The sequence below is a fragment of the Carassius carassius genome, chromosome 27 (genome assembly GCF_963082965.1).
Source record: "Carassius carassius chromosome 27, fCarCar2.1, whole genome shotgun sequence".
NCBI lineage: Eukaryota > Metazoa > Chordata > Actinopteri > Cypriniformes > Cyprinidae > Carassius > Carassius carassius.
The window spans coordinates 12,547,132-12,564,586 of NC_081781.1; the positions used below are offsets into that span (position 1 = coordinate 12,547,132).

Here is a 17,455-nt window from a genome sequence, read left to right on the forward strand (position 1 = left end):
TAGCGCTAAGCTCTCCCATTTGAGCCATTTGAGTTTGTACTTCCTTGTCTGATGCTTTATTTTTATATGAACTGCATCAAAACCTTCCAAATTGTTACTTTCTTTCACATGTGAAATAATGACACTTCCCGAACTGGAGGCTGATTAACCAGCTTTCCTTGAAGAAGCAAGAGTGCTAATTGCTACATTTAGCACACGCTGCGGTGGCCTCTGAGGGGGACTGTACTGAGATAACCTAATAAGAACTCGGCACAGTGTTTTGACAGAATATGACATATGTAAGTGTTCTTTGGGTTGGTGCCAACACAAGGGCCCATCTTAAAAAGAGCTCTCTAGTGAGTGCTGCTGATTGTACTGAAATAGAGTGACAACCCAGCATGAGGCCGAGTGAAGAGCGTCTCTCAGAAAGATAAGGCATGACATCCGTTAACTTCATTTAATGGCATTCACTCTCATTAAGGATAGATACATGGCTTCATTGTGACGACGAGTGCAAATTTGCTCAAAATTAAGCCCCTTTCCTCTGGGATGGTCCTTGTAACAGACCATTTATCCTACTTTGAGCGACAAGGATGATTTGACAAAATTAGAAAATGAAGGTTTTGTTAAGTTAAATATTAGAGTATTAGATATTAGATTAGAGTAAAGAATGTGTTGCGCTTGTGATCAAAGCAGCATTACTCCAGTTTCCAGTGTCACATAATCCTTCAGAAGTCATTTTAATATGCTGCTTATCAAAGTTAGAAACTGTTGTGCTGCTTAATTAATTTATACATTTTTATTTTTTGGTTGCATTCTGCATGAATTGCCCCTAAATGTAGACGCTAGGGCCTGGGGCCCTAGTGGTCAAGTCACACTGTAAATGGGGCCATGGGACCCTAAACACTATGTAGCATTTTATCTGTCTTGATTTGAGTATTAAGCAGACGCTCTGTTTTAGCTTCCCCTGTCGCTGCTGGCTTTAGAAGTGGACTTCCTGTCTGGCCGTGTTGTCTGTCTACAGCCAGAATCTCTCTTGGGACTCGGCCCAACACTCATCGTCCCATTTAGAATAGTTTGCGCCATACACTCGCGTTTTAGCCACTAGATAGAGAGCATTAAACGAAGTGAAGTGCTTTCATGGGTAGAGAGGGGAAATTAGTCTCACGTGGTAATGGATGGGATGACTAGAGTGTTTTTTGGGATAATGAGGGCGGGTCCTCATGTAGAACAGCTGTGTTTTGTTCGACATGTGCCTTCTGTTTATACTCGAATTGAAGTGGCTTTACTTTATTTTAGCTGCTTTAGTCATGGGCTCATAGGGGTCGGGGGCTGGCTTTGATTGTTTATATATAGCTACTGTATGCATTAAATGTCTCCAAAGCAACTAAGATCTCGCCTCCTACACGACACGTGCAAAAAACAAAAAAAGAGCGTAGAGCGCCACAGAGCAGTGATGACAACATGCAATCTCTAAAGCAGAGAAAGCTACCTAATCTCATTACGCTTCCTCTCTCCTGCAAAACCATGAGCTGTTTTCATCAGTGCAGAGATTATTTATAGACCGTAGGTGCGAGCTTGTATATTCTGAAGGCCTCCACCGATACCTGTGTAACCAGAGAGGAACGAGAACAGATGTTCCCATCACAAGAGAAAGGAGGATTTCTGAAGCTGCTAAAGATTTTGGGAATATAAATAGATATGGAATAAATACATTTGGCCCATGCTTTGTGTGCACTGGTTACTCGATGCATTTAGTAATGTGTGCAGGAGACGTAGGTGTGTGTTTACACCTGTTATGATTGACAGTTTGGTTAGAATGTGATACTACACAACACATGAAAAAAGCTGCAATATAACCAGACCTAGTCTAATGGTGTAAATGAGTGGTGTTAATACGAATAAACATTGTGCTTTCATACATATTGAGTGTTTTCATTAATGTTGGCTTTAACATTAATTTATTTGATCAAAAATACAGTAAAAACTAATATTTTGAAAATAGTGTAATAGTTTTGTATTTTAATACATTTCTGGAGTAATTCTGCCTTGCCATTATAGGAATTGATTACATTTAAAAACATACTGTATTAAAATGCAAAACACTTATTTTAAATTGTAATAATATTTCAGAATTACTGTTTTACTGTATTTTTGATCAAATAAATGCAACCTTGTTGAGCATAAGAGATATATTTTAAAAACATTAAAAAAAGAATTAATTATCCCAAATTATGTCATTTTCTGCTGAATTCTGCTCAGTGCATACAGCAAAAATAGACTCAGTGTCAACTCTGCTTCTGCTGTGCTGCTTTTGTGGTCTGTGTTATTCCTGTATCCTGTCAATATGGGTGCTGGAATAAAAGTGAAGCAGGTCTAGACTGTAGATACAGTATGAGATGTGAGTCAGCCAAACTAACTAGACATACTCTCTTTCCTCTTCTCTTCCTGTAGATTGAGGACATCATCACACGCCTCCAAGATGAAACTGAAGGTGTGCCTGTCAGAACGGTCAAGAGCTTCCTGTCCAAGATTCCAAGCGTTGTTACAGGTACGCCAACAGGAGTGGGAAATTACAAAAATCATCAATATAGCAACAAGACAAACACTGCATCATTTGTTTGCTTGTTTCTATGTATTTGTTAATGAAATTCAAGTTATTTATTCTACTGGCTTGTAATATTTGGCTTTCGCATCTAGCTCTTTCTGTCTCTTTTCAGCCTTTATTTATTTCATTTTTTTATTTTATGTTTTCTCTTATCAGAATTATTATTAGCAGTCAGTGTTTCATAATAGGTTCACAATAGTCTTCATCTGATTTTAAATACATATACATATTTCAAAAGTATTATTCATTACAGTTGGTGTAAAACCTTTTTTAATGAGGAAAAAGTTACCTAATGCACCTTTCAAATAGAAGTTTTCTCATTTTTAATTGATGCTTTCAAAAATATGTTCTTAAAAATGTATATCACTGTCAGTGTTGATAAAATATGTACAGGGGCTTGTGCTTTATAGTTGCCAGGGCATTTCATAGATCAGAGGGAGGATTTATTTATTTTTTTAATCTGTGACAGATCAGGAGCCATACGCCCCTGTGGTCTCCACCGATACTACTAACCACTTTAACTTTCACTGATTCCTTTAGTGTGTAATAATGAATGCTGGAAGAACAGTTATTTGTCCTTATGAACCCTCAAAGAGAATAAGCTTGTAGATTTGCACACATCGCTAAACACAATTACTACAGTGAGCAGCTCTAAATGGATGCCGCAGGCCCACATCCGGATAACTAATAGCTGATTTGGAACTAAAGCGTTGATGTTGTACATGATTGAGGTGGTGCTAATATAGATTTAGCTTGAATGTTCTGACACGCATTGAATTTCAAACCATAACGTGTCTTGACACACTGATGATTTTGATCTTTATCAAGGCTTTGAGAATTTATGCATACATTTGCATGTGAAAACAAGGTGATATGTTTCCCTGTTTTAAACATCAGGTTCCGACATTGTTCAGTGGATGATGAAGAACCTCAACATAGATGATCCTGGTAAGAGTTGATATGAAGAAAGTTACACATATTATTGATGACTGCAAATCGTTTGTGAAAGCAAATGCATTGTTTTCTGTATGTACAGCGGAGGCCATACACATCGGCAGCCTAATCGCCGCCCAAGGCTACATATTCCCTATCTCTGATCATGTTCTCACCCTCAAGGATGATGGGACGTTATACCGCTTTCAGGTGAGCTTATCCATCTACCATCACGTGGATTGTATCCTGGCAGCTGTGGTTTCCAGGATATGATCCTGTTTCACTTCAGCACTGCCGAGATTCAGAATCTACTGTGCAAATCACACCTAGGACACACTATGAAGAAGCTCCACTGACCTTTACACCTACTGAACAAATAGGACTGTGTCTGATCAGTGCAGCTGCCTTTATTAAGCACTTCTCTATACAGGTAGTACATTACTAAGATACATACTGTATATACACAACCTGAAAGAAATTTTTAATCAGCATGGATGCATTGTGCATTAAATGGATCAAAAGTGACAGTATAGTGTCCAATTTATTGTCCAATTTTGATTAAAAATTTTTTTCACTATTTAAACAAATGATGCAGCACAACTATTTTTAACATGATCTAAGGTGTTAATAAGTATGTCCTCCAGAAAAAGGGGGATTTTCATCTGATAAAGGCTGATCCTTAGTTTTTCAGTGATTTAGTGATTAGTGAGGAGATGGCCAAGGGCACGTCTTCCTCTGAGCCTCTCTAGCTCATGTAACTGATGTTTCACAGGAGAAACACTGCTGGGTAAAGCTGTGAGAAGCTTTTGGAATTGATTGCAACATTGAACAGATTCTCTTCAGCCAAAGATATCTGTAATACCTGGAGAAAGCTATCAGTTTGCATTCCAATTCATCTCAATGGCAGTCGCTCAGCTTCAGCTTGACAGCGTGATTTGAAATCTGCCATCGTTACTGATAGGCACTCAATTACACTGATCCACCATATTTACCATGTCAATCTGGAATTTGTCTTTAAAGCATTTATTAAAATACAATGAAATGTTGGTGCAGGTGTAATGGTTATGCATCAATACTTAATTACAGTACTAAAGTATCATGTTAAATTAATATATTCTCAGTATAAATGAATGCACCAACTGTAATTTATCCAGAGTTTTAGCTGAATTCTCAGATACTGGCATTAGACTATCTTTCCAATAAGCTGGATACAGTATCAATAAGCCAATGAATGAATCTGAGTTTCTTTTGTACATTCATTAATTACTCAGGAGGGAATAAGTCGTTCTGTTTCTCTGGAGTATGGCTCATCAGCTCATTGCCTGACGATAATGATCTCAATGCACCATCATTTGCTTTGTGCCGCCTGTAGTCTTTTAGACTGGCTCCACAAAGGCGAGGGAGTTAGTTCAGTTGTTACAAATGTTGTTAATAGCTTTCATAACACAAATATCTTTATATAATAACTGCACGGAAAAAGAATCACAATTCCAGCTTCAGCTTTGGCTAGTAACCAGATGCCAGACATTCTTAGTTGTTTCAGACTCACACTTGATTTTAAATAGAATCCATGTAAATCAATGAAGTAGTTACTGAAAATCCAGAAGCAATTACTGTATCTAAATATCCAGGTATTGTCTAAATTAGCAGTTCTCAACCATTTTGACTCGAAAGCCCCCCGCTGAATACACAGTATTTAAAGGACCCCCATATTGGCCTCTGGTATTTCCACTTTGGTCCCACTTTATATTAGGTGGCCTTAACTACTTTGATTTAAATTAATAATTTGATACAATACACTTACTGTGTACATACATACATGTTTTTACATTGTTCTTATATTTAAAAAAATAACTGCTTGTAATTAATTTCAGTAATTAAATTTATAGTTACACTGTTGACCCATCCCTTACACCTTAACCTACCCTTAAACTTACCTATACCCCCAAACCTGTGCCTAACCTTACCCATATCCCACCTCAATAGAAGCAAACATATTTTGCTATTAATAACACAATAAGTACATTGTACTTATTTTTTGATCTAAGTACACCTATATTATGTGTGACCTCTGCTTTTACTCACAATGTTGCTTGCTTTCAAATATTTGGTTACACTTTACTTGTTAAAGTGTAATTATACATTTCAGTACAGCGTAATATTAATTAAAAACATGTTCTTACTATATGATTAGGGTTAGGATTAGGGTTTGGCTTAGGTTTACTTGCATGTAATTATGCATAATTTATTGTTATAATAAGAGTAAGTACATGTAACAAGTAACCTTAAAATAAAGTGTTACCAAATACTTATATGTGTGAATGTTGAAACTGTATGTACTTTTACAATTTTACAAATCTACAAAAGAGTAATCATTTCTATCTTTCCCACCAGGCTCCATACTTCTGGCCCTCTAATTGCTGGGAGCCAGAGAACACAGACTACGGTAAGAGAAGGATCCTCCCGGGCATGGTCACAGCGACGTAAGACAAGAGCACACAGAGCTTCACTGTAGATGTTGTTTTTCAGAGAGCTAATATAACTCATAAGGTCCCAGAGATGCTGGACACACAGTATTCAGCCCACAGTCTGCTTTCCCAGGATTATTACAGCTCTGTTGGACGACGAACAGTCAGGGAGAGCTGCTGAGCATTAGTAGGTGTATGAGAATGTGTTGACTGTGGGCAGATGTTCACTGATGGTCAATGGTGACTCATTCTCAGTTCCTGCTGTCTGTAAATTGGCCAAGCAGAGATGATAGATGCAGAGGAAAATACTAAATCCAATCAAGGGCTTACACTGGATGTGTGTGTGTGTACTGTATGTGTAGGGCTGCGATTATACATGACAGTTGATAAGGCCAAGTCTCTTATGGCTTCTTGTCTGTTTCTCTCTTCTCTGTCTCTCTCTTTCTCTCTCTGTTGCCTGTCACAGCCATCTATTTGTGCAAACGGACGATGCAGAACAAGACCCGGCTGGAGCTGGCGGACTATGAGGCGGTAAGTGACCCACTGCGATGACAGCCGACAGAGAAAATGGAAGCATTTTGCTGGCAAAAGCATCTCAGTTTGTATTTTCACAGCTATTGACAGATATGTCAAGTTATTTTATACCTGAAAATACCAATTATGAGACCTTGTCATTGACAATTAAAGGTGGAGTGTGTAATTCTTTTCAGTGATACTTTCTCCTGTCCTTGCTTAATGTGCAGAGGTAACGATAAGAATCATTTGTAGATTGATTCCCTCAAAGAGTGTAAACTCTGTGCCTCTGTGGAGTTTTTAACATTGTTTTTTTTAAGTGGCCTGAACAAGGGACCTTTGTAATGCCTGCTTCCATCTTTGCACATGGGTGCTCATTTCTGAACTTTTTGTTGCTGTTGTTTAAAATGCCATTGACGAAGTCACACACACTCAGCTGTGATGTCAAAGTCAGCATGTTTTATGCTTTTCCCAATTATTGGTCAAAGTGATATTATAAAGAAAAAAAAGTCGATATACTATTTAAAATGCATATTTATATAAATGAAAGAAAACAAATAAGAAATATAAAAATATATACTTTTTATATCATTTTTTGTATGCATTTTAGATGCATAATTCTATAAAAAAAATTGAGATTTTGATTTTGAAATTTTTTGAGGTCTCTCATCAAGGCTGCAATTATTTGATTAAAATTGCAGGTAAAAACCATAATATTATGAAATATCATTACAATGTAAATCAACGGTTTTCTATTTTAATATATTTTAAAATGTCATTTATTCCTGTGATAGCAAAGCTAAATTGTCAGCAGCCAATAATCCTGTCTTTAGTGTAACATGATCCTTCAGAACTCAGATATTTGATTTGACTGATTTAGTTGGTTATTATGAATGCTGAAAACAGCTGTGCTGCCTAAAATTTTTGTAGAAACTGTGATAAATGCTTTTAAGGATTATTTGATGAATAAAAAGTTAAAGAAACAGCCTTTGTTATAAATTAATAGATTTGTAAAATTATGATACATTTTTTTTATTTAATATGCATCCTTGCCTAAAATATAATATATAAATATATAAAATATAACTAATTGTAGTAGTTAAAAAAATTATAATAATACTGTTTTTACCATTTCTTCTCATATATATTGCAGAAATTCTAATAGTAATAGAGTATTAGTATGCTAGTATACTTTTCCAAATTCAGCCCTGAATATTTAGATGACTTACTACATTTATCAAAATAGCAGGCTATAACATAGCGTACAGCTATCCCATTAGGCAAGAGCTGACCTTACAGTTTAGATGGATGAACCGGAAGTTACATGTTGTCTTTCTTTCTTACACTTACTAAATTTTCTCATTCAGGAGAATCTAGCGAGACTACAGAGGGCTTTTGCAAGGAAGTGGGAGTTCATCTTCATGCAGGCTGAGGCACAGGTCAAGTAAGTGCTGTTGTCAGGACAACTACGCAAACACTTGCTCTCACTCATACCTGCTCTCTTCTGTGTTGAAGACACATCTACCCTTTGTTTTCAGCCCACACACATCCACACAAAGACATACTGTATATACACAAGCTCTCATTATGTAACATCATCATATTGCTGAAGTGCAGTTGTTAGGGGCGAGACGTATTAGCATGTGTGTTTGATTTGGAGTGGTCCTCATCGATTGAAGCAGTCTCTCGCTCTTCAAACACTGACTGAAGAGCCTCATCTGATGGCCGAGGGCTGCAAACACAAGTCAACCCCGCTCTGATTTTTGATTGTCAATCTGTCTCTGCCATCGCACTGTCCGCAGTACTCTTTTCATGACGAAAACCCTAATTTTGAGAAGAGCAAGAACAGAAGAGTCTCAGGGCTCAAAACCAGGATCAGTGAGAGATAGAGAGAGTGATGCAGCAAATGTCAGTTACGGAAGAGTGAAGTGGCAGGAATGGAAAAGAATTAGCTGTGCTCGCAGGCAGGTTGCAACTTTGATGAGCACAAGGGCTTCGCTCGTTGTCTGTTTTAACATGTGAGTGTGTGGATTGGGAAGGGTTCCTGCTATTTGTTTAATATTAATGTCTTGCAGCATTATGTTTTCTTTGATTTTGTAGGATCGACAGGAAAAAAGACAAAACGGAGAGAAAGATTCTGGATAGTCAAGAGAGAGCCTTCTGGGATGTTCACCGTCCTGTGGTGTGTGAGGGGTGGATCCAGCGTGGGACGGGTTTCTGTGTTTGCATCTGATCAAATAGGCACACTGTAAAAAATGAAACACTTACGTAAAACACCATTGGGGTTCCTCAGATTAACCCTTTGGAAAACCTCAAGGCTCTTTTTAAAAAGGTTCTTGCTAATTGGAACCCAGAAGTTCCTTCAAACTCTAAAAACTTGTGAAGGTTCCTTCGGTAACTAAAATTAAACTCTTTTGCCCCTATTTAAAATGCATACCAGAGTTCCTTGAGTACATAACAGGATACTTGGAAAATTCAGTCATTAATTACTCACCCTCATGTCATTCCAAACACGCAAGGCCTTCGGAACACAAATTAAGATAAGAAAAGCTAAGAGCTTTCTGACCCTGGAACTGAAACTTTCTAGGCCCAGAAAGGTAGTAAGTACATTGTTTAAAATAAATAGTCAATGTGACATCCGTCGTTCAATAGTAATTTTCTGAAGCTATGAGAATACTTTGCACGCACAAAGAAAACAAAAGTAATTTTATTTTAATAATACAGTGCATTTACATTACATTTACATTTAATCATTTAGCAGATGCTTTTATCCAAAGCGACTTACAAATGAGAACAATAGAAGCAATCAGACCAACGAGAGAACAACAACAGAGTACAAGTGCCATGACAAGTCTCAGTTAGTCTAGCACAGAACACGTAGCTATGTGTTTTTTTTTCTAGAATAGACAAGAAAAGGTAAGTGCTAGTATTAGTTGGTCAAATGCTGGCGAAAGATTTTTTGTATTGTAAATGTATTTTTGTCCAGACAATTGAAGTCAATGGTAACAAAAACAGTTTGGTAACGGACATTATTCACAATATCTTCTTTATTTGTTTCACAGAAGAAAGAAAGTCATACAAGTGTGTAATGACATGAGGGTGAGAAAATGACAGAATTTAAATAACTCTGTGATCTATCCCAGTTAATTTTAACTGATCTGGTAGCTTATAAATAAAACCCCATTTTAACGTATTAACAGATTTTTTAGTGCAATTAATCTCGGTTTTTCATAGTTAGCACAGCTTTTAACACATTCAGTTTCTTTTTACAGAAAGAAAATGAAACGATATGTGTAATTGGATTCAGAAAATTGTGTGAATCAAGATTGTAGTGGAAAATGTGCATACTGTATCTTCAATCTTTATATGGCTGATTTACACGTGATTGTGATTGACAGCCTGGGTGTGTGAACACCACAGAGATGGACATCAGGAAGTGCCGCCGCCTGAAGAATCCTCAGAGGGTGAAAAAGGTGCTTATGCTCTTATTATTAGTGTGTGCTGTATGTGTCTGATTGTATTGTGACCCGTCTCGGTCTCTGTCTTGCAGTCAGTGTATGGGGTAGTGGATGACACACACACTCAGAGTCCTGTACACACACCCTCCCAGCAGAGCAGCAAGGACACCAGAGAGGACGTAGAGAAAGAGGTGTGTGCGAGCGACGGTGTGAATTTGATTCTTGACAGCCTCACAGCGGTTATTAATATTTAGCACGATCACTCTCTTGCTCAAGTGGAGATGCAGTGAGCAGCGGTATTCTGTCTCTTTCAGATTCTGTTCTTGAACACTCAGTTGGATCGGCACTGTATGAAAATGTCCAAAGTCGCTGAGACGTAAGTCCTTTTTCTTGATCTGTCCATGAAACTCAAACTTTTCTCAGCAAATATTAATACTTGTCATTAATAATGTGTTAATTAAAAAAACATTATGCTTATTAATGATGGGTATCATAAAGAATTTATTGGTTGCAGTTCTGATTTCTCTTTTGGATTCCTTTAGTACTTTAGAGTTAAAAAAGAAATGCAATTCCATTGCCAAATGATGAGAACTTTAAAAAGCCCGAAACATCTATTATTGTAGACATTTTCGTGAAAATTGTTTTAAAGACAACATCTGTTGCATTCACCTAATTGGCAGTAACTATACAGATTAAACAATACAAAAACTAAAATTGTGTCAATTTTATTAATTTTTATAAAATTATTGTATTTTTAAATTGTATTTTTAATAAAACTTTCACATTACAACAAACAGTTAAATTATAAGCTGTATGTGTTTGATTCATTTAAGTGAACTGACTTATTCAAGCTATTTATTTGGGAATCTACACAGGTTGTGCTGTATGTTTTTGATAAACTAAACTAAATCTGGTTCATAAGAGCTGTTCATTCAGGAATCGAACCACATTAAGTTTAATGCTATAAATTCAGTGGCGGGGTTATGGTTGTGTGGGAAAATCTGTCAGTGTATTTTAGTACAGTGTACCGTCCACCTTTGCAGAGGAATGCTTGTGTGAAAACAGTTCATGTGGTTCCAGTAATAAAAAACTGACAAAAATACTTTTATACAATAATATGAAATAATAACATGATTTCAACCCATTTTTGCAGATTAATGATCTACACAGAGCAGTATCTTGACTATGACCCCTTTGTGACAGTCCCAGATCCAGCTAACCCCTGGATCAGTGATGATATCACTTTCTGGGAGCTTGAGGCCAGGTATGAAAACCTGAACACTTCTCTCTCTTTATAGATTTAGTTTAGTTTTCATTAGGTGAAAGGGAGAGGGATCAGGATATCAGAATTTCTTATTTTCATTTATCTTAAAGGGGTCATATGATGCAATTTCAATTTCTCCTTTCTCTTTGGAGTGTTACAAGCTCTTAGTGCATAAAGAAGATCTGTAATGTTGCAAAGATGTTCAAAGCCCAAATGTTTGCGCAAAGAAACAAGTGGTGGTTTCAGTAACTGCAGTTAGTGTTGAAGCAGCCATGTCAGGGAGATGCTGTGTGTATTCTGACTTTGCTCACAATGCACTGGGTCAGTTGGCCAATCAGAGCAGACTTTGCTTTTCAGAAGGAGGGACTTTGTATAAAATGATGCGTTAGAGAGAGGCGGAGCATAGAGAACCTACAATAATGTACAGTATTTGAAAAATAATGTTTTTTGAACATTAAAGCATGTCAACATATTCTGTTACACTAAATACACAATATAATGATCTTTAAAAAAGCATCATATGACCCCTTTAACTGAGTGTCTTGATTACGTTGGTCATTTTTAGGGTCACATTTGTCAAAATGCTATTATCTGTTTTGTTGTTATGCTTATTTCTGGTTTTATTTTGAAAGTCTTGTCATTATTATGTTGTGCTTTTGTTTCTTGATACAAATTGGGGTCAATTTTCAAACAACATGGACGTTTGCAGACAATTATTTATTCATCTGTAATGTTCATTGTGATTCCCAATTATAGGCTTATTGTAAAGTGTTTCATTTAGTTAATTTATCTTACACACTTTCTTCTTTGGCTAATGTGATCCCGATTTTTTGTGCACGTTTCATACACACTGTGTGAGCGAGTTGTTTTCATTTTGATGCCTGGGACAAATTCTAGGATCAACATCACATAGCCCATGCTCCCATTGTGAAAGCTGTAATCTGTTAATATGAATGTATTTGATTTGGCAATCCAGCATTTTGCTTGCTGAAGGCAATAACTGAAAAGTAGTAATATAATAGCATGCAGGCATTGTACATAATTGACCAATTGTGGCATATGAGAAAGAAGGTTCTACAGAGAACAGTCAAAGCAATGCAAATATAATTTTATAAGGACTGTAGAGCACATCAGTAGGGGAAAAATCCAAAGCATGGATGTTTTAGACCATTTAAAATATTTTTATCCAGCCAGGATTCATTAAATTGATCAGGAGTGACAGTAAAGGCATTTATAATGTTACAAAAATGCTGACCTTTTGAACTTTTTATTGATGTTAAATAAAAAAAAAAGTATCACAAATTTTACGAAACTAAGCAGCATAACTTTTTTCAACATATATAAATAAATCAAGCAAATCAGCATATTAGAATGATATCGGGAGGATCATGTGACTAAAGACTTGAGTATGAGTTTTGTTTACATAATGTGTATTGTGTTTACTTATTATGTATATAAAAATACACACACAAACAGTATATATTTTGGAAATATTTACATGTATATACATGCATATATTTATATTATTATATTTTATATTATATATAAATATATTTAATGTATAAACATAATATATTTTTCTCAAATATATAGATGCATGTGTTTGTATGTACATAATACATAATAAATATACACAGTACACACTAAATATTAAGGAAACTAAAACTTTTATTTTGGATGAGATTAATCGTTTGACAGCACTAGTATTAATGCTAAATATTTAGCTTTGAATCACAGGAATAAATTACATTTTACAATATAGTCATATAGAAAACAGTCATTTTATTTCCTTTATATCGACCAGTTGTTCGACTTTCATTTCTGGGTTTCTTTCAGTGTATCTGTTCAACAATGTGACTCTTGTCACTTAATTAGGCAAAAATGAAGTTGACTTATTTACCATATCAAATTAATTAACAGTTGTTGGAATTAGGTTGGAATTAGGTCATTCAAACTTTAATTTACAAGATATTATTAGACATGATTAAGCGATCTCGTGTACACACACACAGTCTCTTTATCTCTTTGTTTTCAGCTCTGTCTTGTAATATGACAAACAATGGTACATTGTGTTGTCAAAGCACTAGCTACTGTCAGTAGATATCGCAAAGAATAATGCAAGTTAAATAAATAAAATACAGTCTTTCTCTTTCTGTCTCTCTGTCTCAGTAAGGACCCGAGTCAACCACGAGTAAAGAAGTGGGGCTTCTCATTGGACGAGGCTTTGAAGGATCCAGTGGGCCGTGAGCAGTTTCTTAAATTCCTGGAGTCCGAATTCAGCTCCGAGAACCTGCTGTGAGTTTTCCAGCACTTTATTCCTTCCGTCCTTCTTTCATTTGCTCTTCTGTGACATTTTCCCCTCTCTCTTAACCTCCCACTCTGCTTTAAATGACTTGCACAAAATAGGACAAGCAAAAGGTCAGACCTTTAATATCACAGATAAAAGAGCGAGTAAATCCACTGATGGTACATGATCATTACCACCTCCAAAGCCTGATCGCTGATGCATTGTGATAAGCTACTGCAAACCATGGGCGTCGTGGGGCACACGAGGCAGCGGCAGGCCCCAGGAGACACCCAACCAGGACAGCAAGGCCCCGAAGGGAGCTGCAGAGATAACGCAGGTCACTGGAGCCGTAAAGTGACTGGGCGAGAGATAAAATGCTGCTTGTCTCTATGCATCTCTCATCTCTCTCGTATCTCTGTGTATCCCCCAGCTAGGCATCTAATAGCCTCTGTGGGAGCTGTCTTACATTTGCCAGTCTGTGAGGAGAGTGAAAGTGATGTGTCCTCTTGACTGCCTGACTCTCCCCTGAGCCCATTAAGGCCTAAACCACTTCTTCACTGCAGAGATCTATAGAGCTACAGAGCAAGTGTGATATGAGAGTATAAGAAGTAACTGGCCGATTGCTTTCCTCTCTCTGTCGTGGTCCTGTGTGTGTGTACTGACTTCCATAATTAACCCGGAGTTTGTTCCTGAGGATTTTGGGAATGCCATTGCCATCAGCGATGTAAAGAGGGGGCCAAAAGTAACACATGCCAAGTGCTAATTGGGAGTGAAAATAAGCTTCATGGAGGGAACTTGGCTGTGGAACAGCAACATAATGCATGATTGAAATCAGACTGTAGATAGTCTGGCCTTCACTTGTTTACCATCAAATTTAACAAATGCCTAAAGGTTTTTCTTCTTCTTCATAACTTCATGAATTGACACATATATGCAATTTCCCTCCCATGGAAATATGAGGTAGAACACCAAAATTTGAGAACAAAATCATGATGCCATTGACCAACGTTCCAAATGTTGGCACAGGAGCAAAAATATATGCTATCATTCAAAAGTTTAGGGTTGGCAAAACGTTTAAACATTTTTGAAAAGTAGTCTCTCACCAATATGCCTTTTTTTTAATCAAAAATATGATTTAAAAAGTAATATTGTGGAATATTATTACACTTAATACACAAAACAACTGTTTTCTATTTTGACATATTTGAAAATGAAATGTATTACTGTATAATTCATTTATATGATGGCAAAGTTTAATTTTCAGCTGAATTTCTTAGTCTTCCGTGTCACCTGATCCTTCAGAAATCATCCTAATATGCATTTATTACTGTCAATGTTGAAATCAGTTGTGCTGCTCGATATTTTTTGTGGAAACCATGATCATTGTTTCAGGATTCTCTGATCACTGGAAAGTTCAGAAGAACAGTATTAAAAAAAAAATAGTCACATTATACAGTAAATGCCTTTACTGTCACTTTTGATCAGTTTAATGCATTGTTGTTGAATGAAAGTACACCAGAAATCCTACGAAAAAGCCTAAACTTTTAAATGGTAGTATATATATTTAGAATTTTTATTTTTGCTATAAAAGTCCATGTTAAAATTAATTAGATTTTCACCATCCTCCCATGACCAAATACTCTACAGCATTATTTTCTCTTTAGGTTCTGGTTGGCAGTGCAAGATCTGAAGTGCCGCCCCCTGCAGGAAGTGGCAGCTCGTGCTCAGGAGATCTGGCAAGAGTTTCTTGCTGAGGGAGCTCCCAGTGCCATCAATCTGGACTCGCACAGCTACGAGCGCACCAGTCAGAATCTAAAAGACCCGGGCCGCTACAGCTTTGAAGATGCCCAGGTGAGTAACTGTCACAGGAAGTACAGCTCGACCGCTGATGGCTTTTGTTCCTTTTAACAGTTTCCACACTTTTTCTGCATGTTTGGAGAAAATGATCCTATTGTACTGTAACTAAATCGGAATAAATCTTGAGATATCTAACAATTGTATGTTATTGTTTTTTTAATGCCCAATAATCATACTGCAAACCCATTTTCACAGATGATTGAGGGCTTTTAGGTTTTTTGATGGATGGAGGGATTATGAAAGCTGCACTTAGGGACAAGTTGTGCCCAAGGCAGAATCTTTTTCATTCTTTGAATTGATGAAATAGGAACGTGAGGGCTTTGGGGTATTCGGGGAGATTGATGTACAATTATGCTGATGGATCATCTGTTCCTTGTCCTTGTCCTCATGGCTCTGTTCAAAAGAGTTTGCCTTGTGTCTGTCTCCTTCATTTATCTACATTTACATGATTGATAAAAGAGACGGAATAACAGGCATGGCAATGCTCAGAACCAGGGTGAAAAGTCTCTCGAATTATGAAATCCATTTTACTCCAGAAACTGAATTTTCTGAGAACAGTTAGCTTGTAGTGACAAAGTAAAATAATTGAAGAATGTGTTGCAGAATCCACTGCTTAGAGTCTGTCAAGTGAATTATGCTTGTTTTTTATAATCTGAGGAAAAAGGACATGCACCTTCATCGCCTTCATAGGCAGCAGTGAAGTCTACTTAATCCTGCTGCAAGATATACATTATCCCTTGAGTGAACCTACTATATATTTATTCATGTGTGCATATGCAATGTCATGACTGAAAGGAAATAGAAGCCGGATCATGAGGACAGAAAGTAGTTTTTCTGAAGATTCTTGGCTCTTTCTCATTACTTTGCAATGAGGCACTTTCCTTTCATCCAGACTGCAAACTCACTGTCAGCCTCCAATGTTCTTTCTCTTTCAGGACCACATCTACAAGCTGATGAAGAGTGACAGTTACCCTCGTTACCTGCGCTCCAATGCTTACCAGGACCTCCTGCTGGCCAGAAAGAAGGTTCGTCTCAATCTCAAATCTCTCTCTGCCGCCTGTAATGAATCTGAATTTTTCTGCATTTTTGTTTTCAGTATTGCTCTGTATTTTTTTTCACAAACCATTCAGCCATAAGAACAAAAATCAGTGCGCTCCTGTTTCCTTACAATACTGTAAGGAAAAATGTTGAAAAGCAGAAAAGATACATTTTCTATTAAAGGAATAGTTCATCCCAAAATTAAGATTAAAAATAAACATTTACTCACCCTTATGTCATCCAAGATATAGATGAGTTTGTTTCACAGTTCATCACTTGCTCACCAATGGATCCTGTGCAGTGAATGGGTGCCGTCAGAATTAAAGTCCAAACAGCTGATAAAAACATGACAATAAACCACAACTCCATTCCAACAACGAATGTCTTGTAAAATGAAAATGTGTTTGGTTGTAAGAAACTAATCAAACCATTGCTTCCAGCTAAAGTCCTCTATCTATAATATTGCTTTTTCCAGTGAAGAACTTGTCCCGCCAGAATCAGGAAAACAATAGGTACATATCAAACACTGACGAAACAGTCGAAAACAGCCCTAAACAAATTTGCAGATGAATTTTGATGTGAGAGTTTTTCACTGACGGAAGCATTTTTATTATTGACGGCACCCATTTACTGAGGAAGATCCATTGGTGAGCAAGCAATGCAAAATTTCTCCAAATCTATCCCGCTGAAGAAACAAACTGTACTTCCTGGATTGCCTGAGGGTCAGCACATTTTCAGCACATATTTCCAAGTCAGTTCTTTCGTAAGGGACAATATTACAAGCCTTACGTTTCCTTTTTACTAAAACATCAGTCCTGAATTGATTTCCTTTTATTTGCTTGCAAACGAATGTTCAGTGTTCAGCTATTAAAACATACTAAGCCAACTTAATATTTACTCATCAAATGGCCTATTTACTCTCTTGCCTACTTGTAATGGTTAAACATGAGCACTTCAGTTCACTTCAGGGCCATTCTGCAGTTTGATTGTGTCTCGGACCCATTGGGATTATTGTAGATTAACATTAAGTTTCTTGTTATCCATTTACTT

At 36.8% G+C, this 17,455-nt stretch overlaps 2 protein-coding genes across 3 annotated transcripts in view; one reads left to right on the forward strand and one right to left on the reverse strand.

Moving 5' to 3' along the window:
• The window catches only part of LOC132106763 (zinc finger protein DPF3), a 217,038-nt gene that overhangs the window by 144,309 nt on the left and 55,274 nt on the right, over positions 1 to 17,455 (reverse strand). The window lies entirely within an intron of this gene.
• The window catches only part of LOC132106761 (regulator of G-protein signaling 6-like), a 57,241-nt gene that overhangs the window by 38,475 nt on the left and 1,311 nt on the right, over positions 1 to 17,455 (forward strand). For both annotated transcript variants that reach the window (XM_059512740.1, XM_059512741.1), the window contains exons 3-16: positions 2,434 to 2,530; positions 3,485 to 3,535; positions 3,624 to 3,730; positions 5,915 to 5,966; positions 6,455 to 6,519; positions 7,869 to 7,945; positions 8,602 to 8,683; positions 9,900 to 9,974; positions 10,052 to 10,150; positions 10,274 to 10,335; positions 11,113 to 11,223; positions 13,393 to 13,518; positions 15,175 to 15,361; positions 16,303 to 16,392. In XM_059512740.1, the coding sequence (XP_059368723.1) occupies positions 2,434 to 2,530; positions 3,485 to 3,535; positions 3,624 to 3,730; positions 5,915 to 5,966; positions 6,455 to 6,519; positions 7,869 to 7,945; positions 8,602 to 8,683; positions 9,900 to 9,974; positions 10,052 to 10,150; positions 10,274 to 10,335; positions 11,113 to 11,223; positions 13,393 to 13,518; positions 15,175 to 15,361; positions 16,303 to 16,392 (1,281 nt within the window). The remainder of the gene's footprint in view (positions 1 to 2,433; positions 2,531 to 3,484; positions 3,536 to 3,623; positions 3,731 to 5,914; positions 5,967 to 6,454; positions 6,520 to 7,868; positions 7,946 to 8,601; positions 8,684 to 9,899; positions 9,975 to 10,051; positions 10,151 to 10,273; positions 10,336 to 11,112; positions 11,224 to 13,392; positions 13,519 to 15,174; positions 15,362 to 16,302; positions 16,393 to 17,455) is intronic.